The sequence below is a fragment of the Falco cherrug genome, chromosome Z (genome assembly GCF_023634085.1).
Source record: "Falco cherrug isolate bFalChe1 chromosome Z, bFalChe1.pri, whole genome shotgun sequence".
NCBI lineage: Eukaryota > Metazoa > Chordata > Aves > Falconiformes > Falconidae > Falco > Falco cherrug.
Window position 1 is genome coordinate 16,089,921 of NC_073720.1, and position 17,343 is coordinate 16,107,263.

The 17,343-nt window shown below is 43.1% G+C and overlaps 1 protein-coding gene across 1 annotated transcript; it reads left to right on the forward strand.

The window, feature by feature from the left end:
- Positions 1-13,331: 13,331 nt before the first annotated feature.
- Positions 13,332-17,232, forward strand: RIMOC1 (RAB7A interacting MON1-CCZ1 complex subunit 1). Its single transcript, XM_055699628.1, has 6 exons — positions 13,332-13,501; positions 14,032-14,132; positions 14,534-14,680; positions 15,066-15,197; positions 15,391-15,505; positions 16,803-17,232. Exons 1-6 carry the CDS (start codon positions 13,363-13,365, stop codon positions 17,090-17,092), a joined length of 924 nt encoding a protein of 307 aa, XP_055555603.1. The 5' UTR covers positions 13,332-13,362; the 3' UTR covers positions 17,093-17,232.
- Positions 17,233-17,343: the final 111 nt, after the last annotated feature.

Here is a 17,343-nt window from a genome sequence, read left to right on the forward strand (position 1 = left end):
GCCGGGGGAAGCTGCCCGCGCTCCCGGAGGCTCGGGGGGGCCGAAGCAGCCCGTGCTCCAGCCCTCTGACAGCCCTTTTGCTCTTAGGAACCCTCAGGCCCACGGGCAACAGGCGTGGGCAAACCCACCGCTGCTGCGGTCACTTCAGCTGTAAAGGGCGGGGGGTCCCTGCGTTCCTCCTGACGCTCCACTGCTTCCACAGACGGACAACTCCGATGCACCATCACAGACAGGCATCTCCCCGTGAAGTCAAGGTGGCTTGAATACAATCCTGTCCTATCCTTACAATCCTGTCCTTTGTGACCAAGGACTAACAGCACAGGAGCTACAGGAAGGACAGGGGCTTTGAGTGGGGAAGTTTCCAGTGTGCAGCCCTCGGGGTGAGCCCGCTCTGGTAAGCACATGTTCCCTGCAGGGTGCTTGGATGCCATGTTTGGGTGGGAAAATGTTACTAGAATAGATGTATACTTGTTTAAGCAGCCACGTGATGTGAACTGCTGGCATTGCTGCTGCTGCTGCTACAAGGAAAATTCAAAACATGCCTCTGCTGTTACTTACACTTTCTAAAAATACCCCAAATGATCAGTGCATGCCCTAACGATGCCCAATGGAACAGAAGGATTCACAGAAAAATGTGATAAGCTGTTTACATGCAGGAAATGAGAAATTCCCCTCATGCACATGACAGAAGGTCACACTTGCAAGTCCTGCTGCTCCTCGTCTTGCTTCCAGGCTGTCTCCAGGGCAGCTACTGGCCTCACTGTATGTAGCCATTGTGGTATGAATACACAGCAGGATAATTTACAACGAGGAAGCTACGGTTTTAAGAGCATGCTGCCAGTCTCCAAAGCATTTGTGCACACTCAATTTTATTCAGAGCGCTGGTCCGTGGCCCCTGCCATGCTGGCCTTTTTTGCACTTTAAAAGCTGGTGGGACCTGCTGTTACAGTTCACATAACAGACAAACCTTGCAGACGCCAGTGAAGCATGGTGGAGACACCGCTGGTGTCAGGAAGGTTTCAGGTTTGGTTTTTTTTTACCCCCCTAGGTATTCACCCGTATTTGGCTAGAGAGTTAAGTGTGGGGCATTTCCAGGTGTAAGAAGCTACAAATGACAGGGGCTTAGTGAGGTGAAAAAGTAACAGCACAGCTTGTAGTCTTCCAGGGCTAGGCATCAGCAGAGAAGTTTAACCTTTCTTTCAGTTCCATTTGAATTTGGCATGAAAATTCAGTTATTGAGGCATGAAAATCACATATGGAGCCAGAATAAAAGGGAAAGCTCATTAAACTTTGCAGCAGCTGTAACACACACAGAACACCTAAACTTACCTCCAACATGTTAATAGGCCCCAGTTTTGAAATGAGCGGTTGGTGCTTAAAATACTGAAGTATTTTTCATCTTAATCATTTAAGACCACTTGAAACTCATCTTTGGATAAAGTAGAATTAACCTGATTCCCTTGACACGGGATGGAAAGCCAAAGAAAATTGAAAGATTATTGTATAGCATCTACATCTTCCTGCAAGAATGGAGTACTACAGGGAACACAGATGAAGGAAGGATATAAAACTTAGAAAGCAGACCTAAAGGCATTAGATAACTAGAAATATACTCCAGCTGAGAACATAAAGATAAGGACAAGCTCCTGTGGTATACATTCAATGATTTTAAGATCAACTCAAAGTGTTTACAGGAAATGTGTTTACCTAGGGAAAGGCAAAAGGGCTGCCATCTGCATCACCAGTGGTTACACTAGTAAGCTATGTGAACGTCAATATTCAACTTATTAACAAGGTTCCTGTGAAAGGAAGGTCATTACAAAGAAAAACAGGTATTTACAGGTCTAGTGAAAACTATATATCTTAGAAATCAGCAGGGATTTGGCAAACAAAAGTTCATACATAAGTAAATATAAATACCAAAGGCAAAATTAAATTGGAAAACAACAACCAAAAAAGCCAACAGAAAGTCATCTTCTAGATAGTTATGGAAATGTAAAGCAGATGAGAGAACAACAGAGCCAAGATTTTTAAAGGAAACAACCTGTGGAGCTGTTGAGGAATCCCTTTGCTGACTAGCCCTGGCAACATATTCTCTTCGCAGTCCTAAGCTTAAAATCAAAGGGGATATCAAAATATGAAAGCAACCTGAAGCTACATAATAAGGAAGAATCAACAACCCTTTGACAAGAATGGTTCTTTATCCTTAAAGGACCTCTTCAGCAGGCAATAGAAAGTCCACAAATATTTTTGTTACAATGAGTATCATAGCAGAACACAGGAGCTCACCTAATTAAGAAAATAAAAAAAAAACAACTCAATTGGTTAAGGAGGTTGATATCATGGGAAAAAAAATCTCAGGGGATTTTGTTTGTCTCATGCTAGTCCAGTAACGTCTCATTTTTGAGGCAGAATGCCCTGCTTTCATAAAAGCAATACAGAAGTTTCTTTATCATGTCAGACTATCGTATCATTATTACAAGCAACCTTGAAGAACTTAGTAGAAGTCACTGAATATTTTATACTTGGTCAAAAATGGAAAATTCAAGTTACCACAGTAAGTTACTCACTTACTAACCTTGACAGCACTGAGAAACAGCCACTGAAATACCAGCAGTTAAGTCAATTGTTGAGTGGTTGCTTCAGTTCGGTACTACTAAAAATAGAAAACTATAAACTTTCTGACCACTGTAACTGCTGCACCTCAATTCAAAACCACAGTACTTACAAGGTATAATTATACAATACTTAAAACTAAGGTGTCATTTTTGTTTAAATAGAACCACAAAGTCTGTTACTCACATGATCCTTGGCACTTCTATTCACGTTCATATATTGCATGTATAGTAACTGTTATCAACACTGTCTAAATTAGTTTAGTGTAATAACCTTCAACAGTGACAGTCTGTACATCTACTAGTTCTGGAGAAAGGATAAGTGAGTTACCATTCCTTTACAGCAGGACAGAGGGAAAACCAAAATACCTATTCAGCAAGTATTTGCAGATACCAGCTACACAAGTTCCTTATGTTTGTGTCTTGCTATTTATAGAGGCTGGTTTAAATTCTTATTCAGAAAAACCTACTAATCTCCTGCTCCTCCTTTTTGCCAGGATTCTTTTGCTGCCAGGTGACAGAACAGGGAAGTCTTCTACCCTCCACCGCCCACCCCCATCCAAGCTGAAAGAACTGGGTTATTTTACACTCCACACTGATAGTGTTGTAAAAGAGTAAAAGTAAACATAACAAAAGGGGCTATAGAAACAATAAACAGGAATCCTGAGCAGCTGTCACACATTGCAAGTCAGTTCATGTTTGGTAGCACTACTGTAACAGGTTTTTCCAGGTTCTGTAATGCAACGTTACATTAATAAGCTGCACAGGGTACTTTCAAACAAACCTCACAGCAACAGAATGTACTTTACACTCAGAACCTAGGAGGACTTTGCAAAACTACTAGCAAATAAATCTTTTTTTCTTGTATTTGATACACAACTTACAAAAACAAATATAGAGCCTTAAGATGATAATGCAGAACTTTGTTTGCAGACATTGTACACAGTAAATGGATCACACCCACCCACCCCTACCTCACTGCAGCTAGTGCACAGCAGGACTACCAGGCAGCCACCAGAGCTGGAAATGAAGAAAAGCAACACCCACCTGGTGCACAAGTTTTGCCTGTAACTGGTTTCCTCTTTGAAACTTGGACTTTGCCATCCATTTCAGGGGTGTGGAGCTTTATTGGCAAGCACCACTTCTTGGCTACAAGAGTCTAACATGCAAACTCACGCATGCAATTCAAGTCCTTTTAATTATTTTATCATCCACAGCAGCCAGTTCCCTGTGTGCACTACAAAACCAAGTGCAAATCTATTCTCATCTGAATTGTTTTGCCAAATTCTTCTAGTCCATCCAGCTGCTGGAGGAACAGCTGTCTGGAGTTCAGAACAGCTTCCCTCCTACAGTGGGCAGCTCATCAGTGGCTTGGTTAATATTCTCAATGGTCCAAAACTTACATATCTAATAGGAAAAGCAGACAGTCATTTCCTGTGACATTTCATTTCTCAGTCACAATGAAACGAACAGAATTAGTAAGGAAGGTAACTTGACTTTCACATGGGATATATAGCAAAATCTGACTCTGTTAGAGTTAAATTTTTTATAAAATTTTTTATAAGGTGATTTAAAATGAATGCCTACCATTCATTCCATCTTTTTAAAAGGCCTCTTAGAATCAGTTAGTCTTAGAATACTGGGTTTCCTTCAGCTGTCTCCTGGGTTTTGTAAGGTATATTTTTCTGATTTTAAACCCAGTTCTACAAATGCACACTCAAATGGAGCTTGGAAGCCTGCTAAGCCTAAGCAGCAGGTTCCCTGCATTTACAAGCGCACAGCTGCTTGTTGCAAAGCTCTTGGCCTCTTGCTCTCAATTTCACCAGCTCCAAACATCTAATCAAAGATCCAGATGGTTTGTTTCAGGGGCCAGTTTGAAGCCATACCCTAACAGTTCACTGAAGACTTCCATACTCTGCTTTTGGGGTTCTGCAGAATTTCAGGAAACACAGTAATTTCAGATTGCCATCACTACCATGAAACATCCCAGGTATAAACTGGACTACACCGAGCGCACTGGTGACACCCTCCTGAACTCTCAAACAGAAAGGACTTCAAGGTGTTTTAACACTTGTCCTCTCCCAGCGTCAGTGCCTGTCCTCACTTTAAGACTAGCAGGCCCCAATGAGGCGTTATTTCTGCAGGAAGTTTGGCATAGCATAAATACCCATAGTAATCAGACAGGCTGGGTTGAAAGTAATTACTATAGGAACGACAGAAAGATTCTCAGACTCCCATATAATTTTAAACCACCTTTAGAATGTATAATTCACATGGCTAGATTATTTATCAGAGTGATAAACACGATGAAGGTTGTAATTCATTTAAACTGTTAATAAATTCAAGCAAGCACTTCCAGAATTTTACTTAGCTTTCAAGTTATCCACAACAGGAAGCATAAAATCTGTCAACAATCTTGGATTTGCTGTTTACCTCACAGGGTAAAACCTTGATTATCACCACCATGATTTGCTTCTCCAGCAGTTGTGCACCATAGGAGAGGAACTGCCTGTGACAAGAATAGTTCTTCAAAATCAGTATACTACATTTATTTTCTTATGTCTTTGAAAGATAGGGTATTTGGTTGAACATATATGTTCAAGAGGGTACTCTTGGCAGTCACACTCCCAGGTAGCAGACTTCCAGCAAGCCAACCAGAACACTGCAGACACCTCACATCCTACTCCACACAATATACAAGAAATGTGAACTTCTTGCCCTAGCAAGGACAGCACATGCACTTGCATGGTTGAACATTCAGCTGTAGTACAGGAAAAGCGGTGGGAAGTCTTTTAACACAGATGAGCTTCCCAGTCATGTTCATCTGAAAGATAAAATTACATGAGCACAACTTGAAAGGCATCATCATAAAGAGTAGGAAGAATCATAGAATCATAGAAGAAGGGGCAAGAGAGCAGAGCAGCTGTTTAAACTAGTACTCTTCCAAGTGAAACACTTGCCAAACTAAGGCATGACACCTCTGTCTTGCATTCTCAAGTACTTGTTGCTTCTTATCCATCCCATGATCCCTTCAGTAATGTGCGGTTTATTTCTTGAGCAAAACCCCAGAAGAACTGGAAAAGCTTTAATGCTAAGTGCTACATAGATTACTACAATATCCCGATTAGTAGAATTAATTTTGCTATGATCTAAGGGAATTACCTGCATAAAACCTCTTATAGTGGCACAAAACCTCACTAAAAGCTAGGTGAAAGTTCTCTGAGGGTTTGTTACACACTGCAGTTTCAGAAGCTAGTTACAGTCTCAGCTCACAGCCATCCAGATCAGCTTGATGATCTAACTGCAGACTAGGTCTGTGGAAAAAATGGGCAGCATTCAGTCAGGTAAGTGAGCTGATGTCTCACACCAAACCATCACATGACTCTAGGATTAATACAATTAAAAATGGGAACATGCAGTTAAGGTCATGAGTCTGGTAACTTGTTTGACCAAATGACATTACTTCTGCATTGGCCACAAGTCAACTGTAATAGTTGTACCCTAATAGTACATACCTAATAGTAATACCCTAAATTACATACACATCTATAACAGTTGGAGGCTAGGGTGAAGATGGCTGTAACTAAGTTATCCCAGACAGACACATACAGCAGCCCAAAAATTAGATGTTGCAGGCACAAGCATTCTTCTGGATGAAGGTGTCCACAGGTTTCCTTGCCTGTTGCAAGCAAACTGTTTCATGGTTTTTTTTAAAAGAAACTAGTTCAGCTCTCCCTTAAGCTGCAAGAAGCAGTTTCTATTTGTCAGTCTCTAATGCTCCCTTATTCTAGGGAGGTCACTTTTCAAGAGAGAAGTTCCAACAGAAAGATCAGTGCATGCCACTTCTACTACTCAAAAATCAAACTGCTAAATCATTTCGTATATTCAGAACCTATTTAAATGCAAAACTAGTACCATGTTGTCCCAATTGCAGGTTACCACATTATAAGAAAGCAGCTGGTTTATATTTTCTTAGGGCACCACCTGAACTATACACAGAGTAGAAAGCAGGTAGAACAAACAACAGTCATGCAAGGTTAGGCAAACAAAAATGTGACACATCTACAATGTCTGCTAATACTTGGCACTCACATGTCTCTCCAGAATCAATGTATTTTGCATCTATTGAAACAAAGATAAAATCACATTACAGTTCATCCTTATACTCTGATTTCACCTCTGGCATCAACAGTAGAAATATCAAATGCTCTGACTAGGTGTCGTAGTTTAACCCTAGCTGGTAATGAAGTGCCACGCAGCTCACATAATGCTGGTAATTAAGTGCTCACTCACTGCCCCGTCACCCAGAAGCATGGAGGAGGAGAATCAGAGAGGAATGTAAAGTCTGAGGATCGGGATAAAAAGTTTAACAACTGAGACAAAATAAAACCAAAAGCAAAATAAAAATAATAAGAACAGTTGTCATGAAAAGGAGGGAGAAGGGGAGAGGAATGAAATCCAGAGGAAGGGAGGACAGAAAACAAGGGATGCACAACACAGCTGCTCACCACCCGCTGACCGATACCCAGCCAGCCCCTGAGCAATGATCAGCTGGCCTCAGAACCCAACGCCACCCCCTCAGTTTATATACCAAGCATGATGCCCCATGGTATGGAATACCTCTTTGGCTAGTTCAGGTCAGCTCTGCTAGCTGTATACACTCCCAGTTTCTGGTGCCCCTCCAGCCTTGTCACTGGCAGAGCCTGAGAAACTGAAAACTCCTTGACTTAGTGTAAACATTACTAAAATTACTAACATTATTAAAAACATTGGTGTGCTATCTACGTTGTTCTCACATCAGACCCAAAACACAGCATTGCACCAGCTACTAAGAAGAAAGCTAACTCTTTCCCATCTGAAACCGGGACACCAGGTGGGCCACAAAACAGACTGGGAAGCTGGCCCATCCATTCAGTTCACCTCTTCGCTCACTAAATCTCATCAGCTGATGCAAAATGAAACAAGATGGACCTGAGGCAAACGTCAAACATTTTGAGCAAACTTCTATTAGTCAAACCCACAGAAGACAGATATGACTAAATGTCATTAATACAAATAAGTAAAAAGAGCAAGTACAGCAAGTATCTTGGATTAATTTTTATTAAGTGCTCCTTAGTTACTAGAGGTACCCCATAACAACGAATCCTCATCTCTTAAGACATTTAAATCACCATAATGCCCACCACACACACAGAAATTCTGATCAAATCCTGAATTCACGCTAACACTTCATAAAATGGAATCTGTCCCTAATTTCTGTAGTTTTGCTTTCATACACTATCAGTTTGTAATTTTCTCAAACAAAAAAACAACAGAGAGAAGTTGCTTCTCATCCTTACTAGCAAAAATGTACCATTACTACTTAATATTTTGCAAATATATCCCTAATTTAAGTAATTTACGAGAGAAAAATACATTTGTGAAATCTATTGTACAGCTGAATAAGCCTATCTTATCTTTCCTAAGTCGACTCACATCTGTTCAGTTATAATTACTGCATTAAATTCAAAGACAGCTGCCTAACACTTAAAGTACCTATAAAAATTTATGAGGATCACACATTATTCATGCTTGCAAAATAAGGGCATAAATTTATTCCTGAAATCATAGTAATTCAGTGTTGTTCTAAGATGCTGTACAAACAGTACTATAATTTCTTGCAGATTCTGCAGGCCTTGAAGCATGCTGCTATAAACTCAAATTAGCCATGTACATCTGTATTAATATCCATTATGTCTTCCCTGTTCGTTTCAAAGACAAATTTTGACCACAGACTCTACCTGTTAGGAATCTGCTAGATAAGGAATAATGTCTGACATCTTTTGAGTCTTGTTTGAGCAGGTCTAATTTAGTCTTTCCATCTTTCTCTTTCCGTTCAATTTTTCCATTACTAACTACTTCCACCTCCACACATACTCTTTTTTTCCTGTTTTGTTTTTTTTTTTTAAACTTCTTTTTAAAACATTAAGATCCAGTTCAAACCAAAGCAAGCTGTAAGTAACCCAGTAATCATCACTAGGCTTAGTGACCTCTGGTCAGAGGACCAATTTGCTGAAAGGAAAGCCTCTTTTCTTCCATCTTTCTTTCTAGAGATCAAAACAGCACACAGTTGGAATGCTGAGGGGTGCCTTCATCGCAGCCTACACCTTCCTCACCAGGGACAGCAGAAAGAAAGCTGCTGATCTCCCCTCTCTGGTGACCAGCAACAGGACATGAGGAAATGGAATGAAGCTGTCAGGGGAAGTTCAGGTTGGACATTAGGGAAAGGTTCTTCACTCAGAGGGTGATCAGTCACTGGAACCAGCTCCCAGGGAAATGGTCAGGACACCAAGGCCATCAGAGTTCAAGGAGCACCCAGAAAAGGGTCTTAGTCATATGGTTCATTTTCAGGTAGCCCTGTGAGGAGGGAGTTGGACTCAATGATCCTGATCGGTCCCTTCCAACTTGAGATATTCTGTGATTCTATGAACATACAGAGTTCACTTGAACCCAACAAAATTTCTCTCTTGGCTGTTTTCTCCAAGAATTAGTAGGAGTTCACTATCACCCCACTTAGGTGCCATAGTTCAAGAAAATTTGCAGGACCTGCACAACTTAAAAGCTCTCGAAGCTGCTAATAATGATAGAAGCATATCAATCATTGCTGTGCAAAGCTCCTTTCTCTAGACAATTCTATATTTTCAATTAAAGCTAAAAATATTTTCCTAGTTTGAATAATACTAAATATACAGAGGAACAACACCCTTGTGTTTCAGTATTGTTTCTTTAACTTTCAGAAATATAAGATATCACAGAACTTCTCAAGAAAGGTAGATTATTTATATCCAAGACATGAGTTGTTCTAATATGTTCAATGTTTTCAGGTATTCAGAGATGTCAGGCTAGCCCAGTTTCAGTTATGGACATCAGGATGATTATTAAGTGGATACCACATAGGTACAACTAGTCTGTCCTCTAGCAGCATGCATATTTACCCACACAGATCTCAGGACGAAAAGAGTATGTAGTCTGGAAGAAAAGAAGCAGCAGAATTTACTGTACATCTTTTACATTCACACCATATACACATACATGCACATACACACAGAGACATATTTATTTATAAACCCAAAATAACAGGAGAACAGTTGTGGCAATGCCATATTCTTGGCTCTGAAGGAGAAAATCATAACAGCTTTCCATCTTCCATCAAATGCAACTGTTTACACACCACACTTTTCCTGTTGTGCTTCCACCAATTTAGGAACACAGCCTGTCTCTAAACAGCCAACACCTTATGACTTCCCTTATTAGCAACAGTAGCCTTAAAAAGACAAAATGCTAGGTACTGAAAGCTCAGAAATCCCACACAAATCCCTTTACCTGAGATCATTTTACCATACTATAACTATTCCCTAAAGTAACTCTATGGAGTGAAGTGGGGTTTTGTTTCAACAAAATTTATGTTAAGTGTCACCCAGCAAAAGTGTTTCTTGTTTAACATGGAAAATTTTCAGAAAAATACTGAATGCAACTATATCTTTGTATAAAAAAAATAAATCTGACAATTGAAATTTTAAGGTTTCCTAGCCCTGTAAAGAAGTGAGAGGTAGCAAACCCCAAACCAGGCCATTCTCTTTCAAATATCTGGCAGGGATTTTATCTAAATAGGTTGTATTGGGTCTGGCTGAGCCCCACAGCAGACCCCCCAGTGCCGTGCTTGCACTGGTAGCCAGAAAGGCGGTGATAACACACCGCTGTTTTGGCTGCTGCTGAGCAGCGCTGGCACAGCACCCAGCTGCCTGCCCGACCTCCCCCTGCCCCTCTCACCAGTAGGCTGGGGATGGGCAAGGTCTTGGGAGGGGACACAGCCAGGACAGCTGCCCCAAAGTGACCAAAGGGATATTCCGTCCCATATGGCATCTGCTCAGATATAAAAGCCAAGAGAAAGAAGGAGGAGGTGGGTGTATTTGTTATTTACAACATTTGTTTTCCAAAGCAAACTGCTACATGTACCGAAGCCCTGCTTCTCATGAAGTGGACAAACGTTGCCTGCTTGATGGGAAGTAGAAAATGACATATTCTGCTGTTGCTTCGTTGAACTGCTTTTATCTTGATGCACAAGTGTTTTTTCCATCATACTTTCTCCCTGCCCTGCTCTGCTGAAGAGGGGAGCAATAGAACAGCTTGGTGGGCACCTGGCATCCAGCCAAGGTCAATCCACCACACCGGTTCTAAGCAAAAAGAAAGTATAAGGCAGACTGAGGTCACCGTTCTCTCAAATAATGAGGACAGCCAGCCTTTCAGCAGTCTTCAGGCAAAAGCACTTTGCATGGTGCAGGAAGAAGATGAACACAGTAGCTCCATAAACTACAAAATGCAGCTTTGGGGGTTTAGTGCCTCAGGGAATACACCTTGAGGAAGGGATGGACACAGGGCTGTTCAGAGGCCACTCCAGCCAGGAGCGAGGCAGAGCCCATGGGCAGGCAAGCCCTTGCCCGCTGCAGCAAGGAGGCAGCACCGCACCCTGGTGCAGCCCAGCTTCTGTGCCAGGTTCTGCAGTCCCTCAGGTGTTTGCCCAGAAGTCCTGTCAACCCTGTTCCTTGCAGGCCAGTTCCCAACAGGGAGTATGTAGGGTGTAAGATAAGAAAAACACTTGAAAGCCACAAGATATGTCTTCTGCTCCCTCACACATTTCATGGTAAAATCAGGTTGTGGTGGGGGGAAATAAATAAATAAACAAACTCACTAAAATCTTCCAGGTCCTCTTTTCCTCACAGAAGTGGTCATCATCCCTTTTTAAAACTTTTGTAGCAGCTTCTATTTTACCAGCTTGGTATTAACAGAAACACACCTCTTCCATCTCAGCCACTGATGAGAAAGGTCAAAACCAGATTTCACAGTATATATGAAGACAGTGTGGATAATAATTTCTGGGAAAAAGTCATTGCATACACATCTAGCTTTTCAAAACAGATACAACTAAAGCAAGCTACAGCAGTGCCTGAAGCACAAGAAGAATAAAAGATACCACTGCCTTTATCAAATGAGTCAGCACACAACCATTTTGGGTTTTGTTTTGTTTTGGGTTTTCTTTTTCTTTTTTTATTATTCTTTTACAAGAGTTCCTGAAAACTGAATGACATCTCCTTCACTATTAAGGGCTGACCCACCTGCCCACTTTACTAGTTATGAAGAAAGCAACTAAGAAAGCAACACAGAATCATAGCTGTGTATCGAAGCAGAGAAGTAAAGGCAGGACAAAACAAGCAAAGGAACTTATCAACAGGCAGGCATTCTTCAGTCCCAAAACTGACAATATGAGAAGTGTTGTATTTAGCTTAAAACATGAAGCACCACCTCCTCTCTCTCTCCCAGGTATGATATGGTTAACTACCATAATACATTTGGTATTGTTAACACAGCTGTTCCTTAGATGAAAAATTGTATCTGGCTATGGACTATGCAGGAAAAAAGAACAATATATATACAACCAAAACCCTAGGAGATTTCTTCTAGAAATAAAACCACTTCTGTAAGCAAACACAATTTTGCCTTTTAGGTTTTACTTTTTTATTTAATCTGTTTGGCAACCCTTTCACAAGACAACACAGGCAGCAGCAAAAACATCTATGTCTGTAAGCAGACAGCTTTTCTCTTCCTGAAGTACCTCAGTAAATGGCAACTTTTTTTTTTTTTTTTTAAAAAAAAAGTACTTCGGTGGAATACAGACACTAACAGAATGAACACTTGAAAAGGGGAAAATGTCTTTAGTCATTTATTCCTTTAAAATATTCAAGCTAACGAAGTCCAGATGTGTGAACTCATGACACGTTACTTCAATGGACACTGAGATATTAGCTTTTTCCAGGCAGGTAAAGAGATGGAGAAAGCTAAAGAAGCGATATAGAGGAATACAGAATTCTTGTAACTACACAACATAAAATATTTGACGATTTACTGTGGGGTAGTAGCAAGACTGTTAAAAATAAAACTTACTGCTTTCTCTTCATCACATGGAAGCTATTTAGTGATTCTGAAGGTCATGAAGGGTGCTATTTAAAGCTGGACAAAAACTTGGAGCAAAAGTCTCACACCTCTTAACCATGCGTATGCAGTTTCAAGGTTTTAACTGCACTTTCACAGTTGTGCCTCTACGTGTTAAGTGATCTGATACTAAATCTAACTAAAAGACCACCAATAAATATGTATTTATTGATATAAAATATGGGGTTCATCTTGAAAAGCCTTGCTGCCTTCCAGTATTGGTTTCCATTCACTTATGGGCAAGACCTGTACAGCAGAGAGGCTGCAGGGCATCGTATGATGGGGGCAACACAGGGACACGCCAAGGACTCTCGCTGGGGACCCTGGCAGACCTGCGGAAGCCATAGACGCCTGCTACACAACAGCTTTAATCCCTCATAAAAATTAAACCGAAGTTTCACCGCCTGTCCGCTCTGCCTGGGGCAGCACCGGGGGGGCTGAGGTACCGGGGGGGGCTGAGGTGCCGCGGGCCCCTCGCTGCCTCGGCCCGCAGGCACAGCCCGGCCGGCAGGTGGCGGCAGCGGCGCCACCAGGGACCCGCCCCGCCCCGCGCGCCCCGCCCCGCGCGCCCCGCCGGCAGCCGGCCGCCCCCGGCCCGCCCCGGCCAGGCGCGGTCCCCCAGCGCCCGCCGCCCTGTCGCTGCTGCGCCTGCGCGCCGCTCGGCCCAGCGCCCTGCGCCGGGGGCCGGCCCGCCCTCACGGCTGCCCCGTCGCTGGCGGCGATGGCGGCGGCGGGGCGCGCTGAGGCGGGGGATGGTGGGGCGGGGGACGCGGTGCCCGGGGGCCCGGTGCCCGCGCTGCGGCTGCGGGTGGCGGCGCTGGGCCGGCGGCTGGCGGCGCGCGGCCGAGCGGGCGGCGACGGTGAGAGGCCGTGGGAGGGAGGGGACGGGGCTGGGCTCAGCCCGGCGTTGCGGCGGGCCCGCTCCGCCCTCTGCCGCCGCCGGGCTGAGCCGCGTCCCGCCGCGCTGCGGGGCGGGCCCGGGGCCGCGGGGTCGCTGCCGAGGGCCGAGCTTCGCCTTGCCCCGGAGGGAGCCCCGCCTCGGAGCGGCGCCGCCGCCGGCCCGGGCCTCCCGCGGGCGCCTTGCGGGGCCGGGCGGCCGGGGCCCGCAGCCCGAGCCCGCGCGTTAGCGGGTGGTGCCGCTGCCGGGGGTGTCTGCCAGGGGCGTGTGCGGGGCGGGCTTTGGAACAGCAGCCCGTGGCCGTGGGTGCCCCCGGTTCGCCGTGAGAGGTGCGGTGTAAGGACGGTGGGCCTGGGTAAATGCCGCGATATTCAGCTCCTGTTGTAGGTGCCGACAGGTGGATAAAACGATACGGAGTGGGGAGGGAGAGCGCGCCAGGCTCGGGTGGATGGTGCTTTTCCATGCTAAGGAAGCCTTGTGTTTTCCCGTCAGATACCTTCTTAGCAAAGGGCTCTGCGACTCTGGGCAAGCTGGAGGACCTCTGTAACGAAGGGAGAGAACGTCCTTCCATGCTTTTGCAGCTCTATACACAGGTAGTACATTTAAAGTGTTGAAGAACTCGCTTCCAAGAATCTGTGCCAGACTGAGGGTACGGGAGAGGGTTGGCTGTAGGAAGGAGGATGTAACGGAAAGGTATCTGTTACCTGATGTGTGCAGTGAGCAGCTGCAGGCAGCTGGGGCTTGTCTGGATTAGAAGATGACTTGGGATGGACAATGATTATTCTGGTGCTGTAAAGACAGAAACGGTTTTGAGTGCACATTCAGTGTCAACAATCTTAGAGTACTTCGGCTTGCAGCTTTTGTAAACTAAATGTTAAAAATGATTGTAAAATTGTTCAGTTTTATAAACCGTAACAAGTTTGTGTGTTACTGCACACCACCATCTGATTGTTTTGCTGGTAGCATTTTTACATTGTGTATCTTGTTTTTGTAGGCTGTCTTAGATATTACGTATTTTGAGGAAAACCAGCTTGTGGATGAAGATTTTCCAGAGGAATCTTCCTTGCAAAAAGTTAAAGAACTTACTTGTATTCTCTCAGAACCAGAAGACCTAGTGTGGGAATGCAACATAAATGAAGAAGTGAGTGCTAATGTTATTCAGCCAGAGAATTAATTATTCACTATTTTAAAATAAAAAAAAATCTGTGATAGTACTAGTTGTATTTTTGATGGGCAGGATTTAAGATCTGAAAAAAATTCAAGTCTTATTTGTATTTAAGTAGTGATTCTTGAAAATACTTTTTCAAAGAACTTGTGTGCTCAGAATTTTTCATGCTACCGTTTCATGATTCCATGTGCTTTTGGCAGTTTAAATCCAAACTATTAGGCTTGTGTCTGTGACCTGCTGTTAAGTACAGTCTCTAAAGTTAGAGACTTGCTATAACGCTGTTTGCATTTGTGTGTGTTTGAGTAGTTCCATTTTTCGTCTACATTTGGGTTAGCCCAGTTGTTGGCTTTTATTTCAGCCCATCAGCATCCTTGGTGCAGAGCTGTTAGAATGTCTTTACTGGAGAAAAGGAGCCCTGCTTTACATGTATTGTCATACAGCAAAAGAAAGGCATGAATGGCTACGAGAAAACATTGCCATATTTAAAAAGGTAAAAGAAATTTGAAAGTTCTGTGAGTGTGTGAATGCAGTTTTAAAGTTTGACTCCTTTTAATTTGAAAAATATGGCTTCCCCCCCACCTTTTTTAAATAGGGTTTTGGGAGATTCATATCAAGAAGTATTTCTGGCTATCATTGAAATTAATCAGAACTTTTTTTTTTTGTTGTTTTTTAACTGTACTCAGTGTCTTAATGATGGAGTTCATTACTTGGTGAAGATGCTTAGCTTTAGATGCCCTCTTCAGCTAAATGACGATGTCTCACTTCAAGATAAAGACACAGCTAGATTACTCGGTGAAGGTAAAAAAAAAAAGCCAAAACTCCAAAAAACCCACAACCCGCTCTTCCTAATAACTGCTGCACTTTATGAAATGCTTTATTGCGTATTTTTGTTGTTGGACTTCATTTGCGTTTAAAAACTGTCACTTTTTAGAACATCAACAACAAGGTGGGACAGATGAGTAGTCAGCGGTGTCTTCCTCTCCCCCCCCTCCCCCCCTTCTGTTTGGTTCATGGATTTCAAGAGATGGCAGTGCTCATTTCTTCTGGTTTTTTTGACTGCGCAGGAGGAAAGTGAGCTGTGGCAATGGGTATTTTGTGCATGTGTGTTTTACAACCATCCAGTTGTCGATTGACAAATGTTGAAAGCATAAATATGACTACAGAGAGTGCTTACCTGTTCCTGTGTTGGTATTCCTATTTAGGTCTAGGAGAACACAGATACGAACACAGAATTACTGACTTCACACAGGCAGAAGATACATGTAGAGTTGGTTAGATGTGGCAAACTTTTATTCTGTCTCCACTTCATGTAGCTTTATGTAAGTTGCATTACTATAGTATATTTACATGAGGATCTGAGGCTGCGTCAGTGTCGTGCAGGTAGGGTGATGCAGCAGAAGGAGATTTGTAAGATTAAACACCTGTGCTGTGGACAGGATGTCCACGTTGTACGCAAAACTAGCTGTACTCTGCCTGTGGGGCGATGGAGCACTTTGCTTAATTTCAGCTGACAGTGGCATTGCTCCAATTCAGCTCCACAATACAAAGCCAAGTTCAGTAACTGATTTGTAGATTTATTTGCAGGGATTTTTTTTTTTTTTTTTTGGTGACTGTGAACACGTCTGTGGCTTTCCATTCGAATACTGAAGCTGCTGCTGGTTAACCTGAGTTAATATGATGCTTAAACAGCGTCTTCTTATAGTCTTAAATTGTGGGAGACACAGAAGTAGCCTAAAATAAATGTGTGTAATTATGCCTGTGCTTAATGGATTGTAAAGAAATACTGAAATTTTCTAAGATAAACAGGCAAACACAGTTGTCAGAGTAATACTTATATGGCAGTCTTAAAGATTTTAGTGTTACGGAGGTACAAAATGGAGAGTCTAATGAGCATGGCCTTGATCCACATTCTCTTTGGGGCACTGTTAGTCCTCTGGTTAAAATTTTAGGTTTTTGGTGTACCTGTTTAATAGCTTTATACTGCCTGTTTGGATTTTTTTCCAGCGTTACTAAAAAAAAAAATACTTGAATTTAACAAGCTGTGTACTTGCTTATAACAGAGCAATAAAGCACTTGATGTAAATTATTTTTGCAGGTATATTTAGTGACACTCACTTACTGGCGATGATGTACAGTGGAGAAATGTGCTACTGGGGACTACAACACTGTGGAGAAGGGTTGCAGGAAGCCCTTGAGACAATAGATTCCGTCTCTAACAGGGACCTGGGCCGCACATCACAGAGCGAGTTGCTGTGTTTCCGAGAAACAGGCAAAAAGATGTTAACGAAGTATGTGGCTGTATGTGAGGGACCTTTAAAAGGCCAAGGCTGGAACACAACAATTGCAAAACAAATGTTGCAGTACTTTGCCAAATCCCACAACTAAAATACACTCCTTTGGCTGTGCTGAAGGAAAGCGGGTGTCCGAGGAGAGCATGCTTAGAGGGAGGCAGTCTCTGCTGCAGTGTCTGACCGTTCTTATCCAAATGTATACTTCCGTGGCATTAAAAACGTGCATTGAAAGAACTCCTGGAACAGCGGTCCAAAGTCTCAGCCGGTATTTCCAATGAAGTGGCGCAGGCGGATCGCTGCCTGTCTCCGCCCCGGCGCCGGCGCACTAGGTCTGGGGGGGCGGTG